Here is a 7,278-nt window from a genome sequence, read left to right on the forward strand (position 1 = left end):
ACAGGGCGACTGTGGTTTCTTCAAATGGCGTCGCTTCCAATGCCCTGCGCCCAAAAAGGGAATCACGTGAACCAGCAATCAGTTTTACATGTGCCCCCTTGAAGAATCCAAGTTTAATACTGCATATAATGTGTACATAAACATGCAACATTGCAGCCTTGTGGCACATACAGGGTAGAGTAACGATGCATAAAAGCATGGCGCCCTTTATGCAACTAAAAAACTGAAGCAACACCTAACCGCGTGCTCGAACGGTCGCGTCTCACCTGACAGCGATTCAGACGGGACAAAAAAATCCACTACCGCGGGGTCTAGAGACAGAAGATGACGCAAGCGCGGAGCCCGTTTTTGCTTTTCCAGGAAGGATGTCCGCATTCAAGGCGCGCAGGCCGTGTCCTGGTGCGGCGCTTCAGGAGGCATGTGGCACGAGCGTGGTGGTGCGATTGGGTTGGGCCAGATAGCTATGCGGTTTGGTTGGACCAAGATGCAAAGCCAGTAGGGTAAGCTGGTTGGGGCTTTTATATATATATATATATATATATAATTCTTTAGAGAGAGAGAGATAAATACGATAGATACTCTTTCTGTTCACTAAAGAATATAATTCTTGTTTTTTCAGAAGTCAAATAGTTTGAACACACTAAATTTATATAAAAATACTAATATTCATGGTACAAAATAACTCTATTAGATTGGTTATAAAATATATTTTTGTAATAAATTTATTTGAAAACATAAATTCTAATATCATTTACTATAAATTGGTCAAATTTAAACTAGTTTGACCAGTACTATGTTCTTTTGTAGAGAGAGGGAGTATCTGCATATATCTACCACGATCGCCTTGATAGACATATTAGTAAATACATTAGATATATTGTATTTATTTATTTATTAGTACATCTACTACATATGTACTGCATTTCCTATTATATAATGCAGCAGAATATTATTAGTATACATATTGCATTTATTAGTATATCGTGTAACCAAAAAATGTATGTGATACTAATAAATGTAGTAGATATGCAAAATCACAACAATATAAGGAAAGAGCTTTGGGGTTGACTTTGTTCTCAAGTGATTGAAAATATTCTCAATCTTTCAGTTACCATTGCATTAGGTACATGATTTTTTTGTTATAACCTTTTCAAAATTATATTTTAAATAAACTAATACAACTAACTTTCTTTTTTTCTAATCTTTTAAACTTATCAGCTAGAACCAGTCGTACTTTTCCAGCCACAGAATAATGTTTTTCTCTTTCAATAAATCAACATTAGCATCAGTCGCAGAAACGACCCACCAAACACGTAAAGACAACCACCAATCCACCATGGTACCTTCCGCTATAGGCCGGTACGACGCATGACTTACTTTGCCATGCCACTCAATCTAACGATATGGTCACAAAGAGAGCAAGATGCCGTCACTTCTTCCTCTCACTATGTTACTGCCTGGTATGATAGAGCTGACAATGATTACTTTTCACTACTGATTTGTAAACCTAGGATCAAGAATTTCGCGGAAGACACCTTTCACCGCCGACTCAAACCACCACTCTGCGTTGAATTAGCGATATCACTTCTGAATCATTACATGACCATGCAGCGATGAATATCATATGATCATATCACTGTTGGCTACCTAGCACACTAGAGGAGGGTGGCCAGCTTGGGGCTAAGTGGGGGCCGACAAACGACGGTGGTGGCTAAGTGAGCCATGTTAGGAGGTGTTTGGTTGGAGGTGTTAAAGTTTAACAAGTATTGTAGCTCTTTCGTTTTATTTGATAATTAGTGTCCAATCATGAACTAATTAGGCTAAAAAGTTCATCTCGTAAATTACTCTTTAGCTATATTTTTAATTTTTTAAATAGTCTATATTTTATACATGTGTCTAAAAGTTCAATGTGACGAAAGTTAAAGTTTAACTATGGAAACCAGGGCCTTATTCCCCACATGCAAGCATGAAAAGAGGTAGAGGGAGAGGGAGAGAGAAGGGAAAAGGGATGGAGCCTGCAAAATCACAACAATATATGGAAAAAGCTTTGGGTTGACTTTGTTCTCAAGTGATTGAAATATTCTTAATCTTTTGATTAATGTTGCATTCCTATAGGCCTAGGTATATCGCGTCTGCGTCGGCGGTGCAACAGGGTGGGACCTGTCTTGGGCCATGTAGGAAGAGGGTCTCGGGTGCACGCCACCCATCACGCTCTGCATCTGCTACGGAGATGCAATACAGTAATATTACATTTGTTTCTATATTTCTATCTGAATTCATATTTGAATACAAAAATTATGAATCATAATATGATTGGATATCGATATCATAAATATACAATTTGAGTATTCGGATACAGATACAGTTTTGGACGTTGAATATCCGGACTCAAATACGAATAAATTTGAACTTCTCTAAATAAATTTGGTCTCGAATATGATTAAAAAATATCCGTACTGTTTTCATGCCGTGGTACTGTTGTGCAAAGGTTCATAATTTGCGAAACTTTTTTTAAAAAGCGGTAATTATTAAGATTATTGATTGAAAAAAGAATTATAAAAAAAAATCCGTGAAGCGCATGGCCGCATGCGGTGGCCATTGTTGCTTTGCCGTGGCATTTTCCTCTGCTGTCGTCACTCTCGGCGTGCATTAGACACTAGTAGTGTACTAGTGTAGGCCGCCTCTAGGCTGTCACCATCCCCTCAGACTCTGACGCTGAGCTCAACCATTTCGCCGGATGTCGACAAGCTTCTCCTTCCTCGACATGCTACCGGGTGCCAAATACGTACTATACGGTTGAGCTTTCATATGCCTCGCATTTGCCACACTCCACACTCGTCCCCTGTCTGTCTCCTTTTTTATCTTTGGCCAGCACACGTCGCAAGGTTCTGAGCGGAGCGCAGAATCATGGCTGACGCTAGTCGTAGTCGTGCTCGCGTTGGCGGCGGCGGGCGACGTTCCGTGCTCGCCCTGCTTCTTCTGCTTTCCGTCGGCGCCCGAGCGTCCGGCGACGGCGAGGCAGGGGCAGGGGAGAAGGTTGCGGCGGCGTGGACCGGCGGGCTGAGCCGGCGGAGCTTTCCCAAGGGGTTCGTGTTCGGGACGGCGGCGTCGGCCTACCAGGTAGAGGGCATGGCGCACAAGGACGGCCGCGGGCCAAGCATATGGGACGCCTTCATCAGCATCCCCGGTGAGCATCATATCATTCCATCGATCGGCGCCGATCGATCGAATTATTTACTGAAAACACTACACTTGTATGGGATTACACACATATATAATACAACAGTGTAAAAAGGCATCGATCATGGATTCAATTGGTTTTGTCATGGCATGCTGATTCAATCATCGCAATGCCGCCGTCCGGCCGGCGTTCAGGCGAGATAGCAAACAACGCCACCGCGGACGTCACTGTCGACGAGTACCATCGCTACAAGGTGACAAAACTATGATATTGTGATTTTTGATGCTTTCATTTCAGTCAACTTTTCTTCGTTTCTTTTACTTAAACCTATAATTCAAATGTGACGTTTTCAGTATTTGAAACTTCAAATCAAGTAACAGAATTTAACAAATCCAACCATTGAAATTTTAGATATTACGTGTACTAATAATAATAATAACAAAAGGAAAACTATAGGTACTTAGGCGTGCGGGTTACACATATATAATGCCATAATGGCATGATTAAAAAAGCAACACATGCAAAGGTGGTATAGTTTAGAAAGTTGCGAAGCATCCAAATTTATGTCACCTCTAAGGCTCTAACCTCAACAAATGTTAGGTTCTTGCCCACCTGAGTTCAAATTATCAATTTGACACAAACAAATGATGGACCACTTCATTTGTCAAACCAAACACAGCTTTAGATAAGTCTTCATCTGCTGGGTCTTGACAAACAACTAATAATAAAAAAGAAATTAACTAATTCCAAGTTTAGAAGTTGCACAAGGGGTTTTGATTACCCTATTCGGATGCTGATTCCAAGTTTAGAAGTTTATAAATTGTAGCCAATTAGCCATCAATTGCTAAAGCTTTTCCATATATTTTTAAAAAGTACTTCTCGTCTAGATTTGAAAGCAAACTAAATTCGTTCTCCTTCATTTAGGAGGACGTGAATATCATGAAAAGGATGGGGTTTGATGCGTACCGATTTTCAATATCTTGGTCAAGAATATTCCCAAGTATTCTCCCTTATTGCCCTTCTGGAGCTATATTTTTTTTCTTAATTTAGATTTGTTCTTTACTGCTGGTGCTAATGCTAAACTAAATTGTGGCGATGGGGAATTTTGTATATAATGTAGATGGAACTGGAAAAGTGAATTGGAAAGGAGTGGCATACTATAACAGGTTGATAAACTACATGTTGAAGATAGGTATATGGATAGATGATGGTGCTAGGAATGCTTTTATTTCACTTTGAAGTTTGGCATTTTTTTTTTCAAGTTTCATGCTGAAATTCACTCTGCTTCTCAGGCATTACACCTTATGCAAATCTGTATCACTATGATTTACCAGAGGCACTAGAGGTCCAATATGGAGGGCTGTTGAACAGAAAAGTGGTGTAAGTATGTTTGACTTTTGAGCAGAAAAATTGTAATGCCTGCGAATTAATACAAGGAATCATGCAGGAATTCATTTGCAGACTATGCCGATTTCTGTTTCAAGACATTTGGTGACAGAGTAAAGAACTGGATGACATTTAACGAGCCAAGGGTGGTTGCTGCCCTAGGATATGACGATGGCAGATTCGCACCTGGAAGGTGCACAAAATGCAAGGCTGGAAACTCTGCTACCGAGCCTTACATCGTTGCTCATCACCTCATTCTTTCCCATGCTGCTGCAGTTCAGAGATACCGGCAAAAGTATCAGGTAAAAGTAGTTGTAAGCAGCCTGGCCTAGTTACCTATGCTAGAAGAGTGATGATCAATAAAAACGAGTGAAGGTTGTTTAAGCTCTTCATGGTAACTTGTACTATCTTTTTGTTAAAGACTAATGACGAGTGCTAAATGTTATAGAGACATAAAACCAGTAGCATTTAACTGTTTCTAAATTTTCTTTGCACACAAACTTCCATTCAGCTTACGCAAAAGGGAAGGATTGGAATTCTTCTGGATTTTGTGTGGTATGAGGCTCTTACAAATTCAACAGCTGACCAAGCTGCGGCTGAAAGATCAAGAGACTTCCATGTAGGATGGTAATTTAAAACCTTTTGTTTGCCCACATCCCAAACATTTGAGTTCCAGATCCTCTTGTATTAATTTGTATCACCTCTGAACATCCGGACCTTAAAAATGTTTCAGGTTTCTGCACCCAATCATCTACGGTCAATATCCCAATTCGGTTCAAAAAATCGTGAAAGAAAGGCTTCCGAAGTTCACAGCTGATGAGATCAACATAGTGAAAGGCTCTATCGACTACGTTGGAGTCAACCAGTATACTGCTTATTATGTTCGTGATCAACAGCCAAATGCAACAACTTTGCTTAGCTACTCCTCTGATTGGCATGCTGAATTTGTTTGTAAGTCTGCTTAGCTCCATTGACATCCTAGTGCCTGAATGCTGCAAAAATAACGGCACCACTTTGATGACCTGTTTTGAAAGGAGTAATGTGTGTTTTTTTTGTTAATCTAAGAGCTTTCCTAATTCTCTGCATCTATTGATGCTGCAGATGAGCGCAACGGTGTGCCGATCGGTCCAAGGGTATTGATCTTTTCTGTTTAGTTATACTAGGTAATCATATAACTGTATTCTTTTCTGAAGCAACTACTTAAGCTCCACTGCAGGCAAATTCAGATTGGCTTTACATAGTGCCTTGGGGACTATACAAAGCTGTCACTTACGTCAAGGAGAAGTATGGCAACCCCACAATGTTTCTATCTGAAAACGGTAAAGCTCCTAGACCTGCTTGCCCTGCCTTGCCTTGCCACAGCAAAATATAAGATAAGATGACCAAAACCGTGAGTGGATCCAATCGACGACAGGCATGGATGACCCGGGCAACGTCACCGTCGCCCAGGGCGTGCACGACGCGACGAGGGTTGCCTACTACCGGAGCTACATCACCAAGCTGAAGGAGGCGATCGACGGCGGCGCCAACTGCGTGGGCTACTTCGCCTGGTCCCTGCTCGACAACTTCGAGTGGAAGCTGGGTTACACGGCCAGGTTCGGCCTGGTCTACGTCGATTTCAAGACACTCCGGCGGTACCCCAAGAGCTCAGCATACTGGTTCAGGGATGTCATCTCCGGCAAAATCTGATCACAGTCTGCTGGGGTGGTTGTTAGGCATCTTCCCATGCATGCCATGGACCAACAATAAGCAACTTCACTCTCTCTCTCTCTCTCAAAAAAAAAAAAAAAAAAAAAAAAAAAAACTAGTGCATGAAGTCCAAAATAATGTGATGTAACTGATGTTAGTAATGCCAATGAATTTTCCCTCTGTTATAAGTTATATAGCGTGCGTTAACATTAACTGCCATTTCTCCAGAAACTAAAACCCATTTCAGTTCACCCTAAACCATGAATAGTGATCAATGGTAAGTTGGTAACGCATGCTGTGGTAACGAACTCCCATCCTAGCTGCTGTATCCTGTATATAACAGGCACGAGACATACGCAGCATCTGCACACGAACAAGTCTCGAGTCTTTCCAGTCCCAAGCACATGGCAATGGCGGCGATGGCGACGAGCAGGGCGGCATCACTAGCAAGCCTCAAGAGCGTCTCGGCGGTGGCGGCGCTACTCTGCGCCGCCGCCGTCGCGTCCTCCTTCCTCCCGCTCTCGTCCGCCGGCGTGTCCCTCCTCTCGCGGACCTGCAGCAAGACGGCGCACGAGCGGCTCTGCATCTCCACCCTCGCGCCGGACGGACGGAGCGACGCCGCCCAGTCGGTGCAGGAGCTCGCCGCCATCGCGCTGAAGGTGGCCAGGAACTCCACGCGGGACGCCGTGTGGCGCACCACGGTCCTGGCCGGCGCCAGGGTCCGGACGCCGCTGGAGCGCGACCGCCTGGCGCAGTGCCGTGCTCTGTACAACGAGTGCCTCCGGGAGACGACGAGGACGATAGGCCTGGTGACCGCGGCGAGCTACGACGCCGCGGCGCGCGCCTCCAGCACCCTCCACTGGTACCCGGAGAAGTGCCAGAGCCTCTTGTACAAGCAGGGGGTCGAGTCGGCCATGGAGCAAACGAACAAGCAGGTGGAGGAGCAGCTGATCGCCTCAACGGATCTCGTTCACTTGCTACTTGTTAGGCGGCACGGAGCAGGCAAATTAAACCTAGAGTAA

General features: G+C 43.6%; 2 protein-coding genes across 2 annotated transcripts; both read left to right on the plus strand.

Moving 5' to 3' along the window:
- On the plus strand, window positions 2,777-6,458 carry LOC110433494 (beta-glucosidase 1). The gene is made up of 11 exons (XM_021455750.1): window positions 2,777-3,187; window positions 3,376-3,434; window positions 4,106-4,181; window positions 4,302-4,373; window positions 4,474-4,561; window positions 4,629-4,869; window positions 5,079-5,194; window positions 5,301-5,518; window positions 5,669-5,700; window positions 5,784-5,886; window positions 5,982-6,458. Exons 1-11 carry the CDS (start codon window positions 2,908-2,910, stop codon window positions 6,254-6,256), a joined length of 1,560 nt encoding a protein of 519 aa, XP_021311425.1. The 5' UTR covers window positions 2,777-2,907; the 3' UTR covers window positions 6,257-6,458.
- LOC110433617 lies at window positions 6,667-7,278 on the plus strand. The gene has a single exon (XM_021456102.1). The coding sequence runs from the start codon at window positions 6,667-6,669 to the stop codon at window positions 7,276-7,278; it is 612 nt and encodes a 203-aa protein (XP_021311777.1).

Source organism: Sorghum bicolor, chromosome 3 (genome assembly GCF_000003195.3).
Source record: "Sorghum bicolor cultivar BTx623 chromosome 3, Sorghum_bicolor_NCBIv3, whole genome shotgun sequence".
NCBI classification, from domain to species: Eukaryota; Viridiplantae; Streptophyta; class Magnoliopsida; order Poales; family Poaceae; genus Sorghum; species Sorghum bicolor.

What these genes read in the sequence shown, in the direction of transcription:
- LOC110433494 (XM_021455750.1), top strand. Translation starts at nt 2,908, where the DNA reads ATGGCTGACGCTAGTCGTAGTCGTGCTCGCGTTGGCGGCGGCGGGCGA. An exon ending in CGCCTTCATCAGCATCCCCG is followed by an intron (nt 3,188 to 3,375) that starts GTGAGCATCATA and finishes GCCGGCGTTCAG; the next exon opens with GCGAGATAGCAAACAACGCC. An exon ending in TTGGCATGCTGAATTTGTTT is followed by an intron (nt 5,519 to 5,668) that starts GTAAGTCTGCTT and finishes TTGATGCTGCAG; the next exon opens with ATGAGCGCAACGGTGTGCCG.
- LOC110433617 (XM_021456102.1), top strand. Translation starts at nt 6,667, where the DNA reads ATGGCGGCGATGGCGACGAGCAGGGCGGCATCACTAGCAAGCCTCAAG.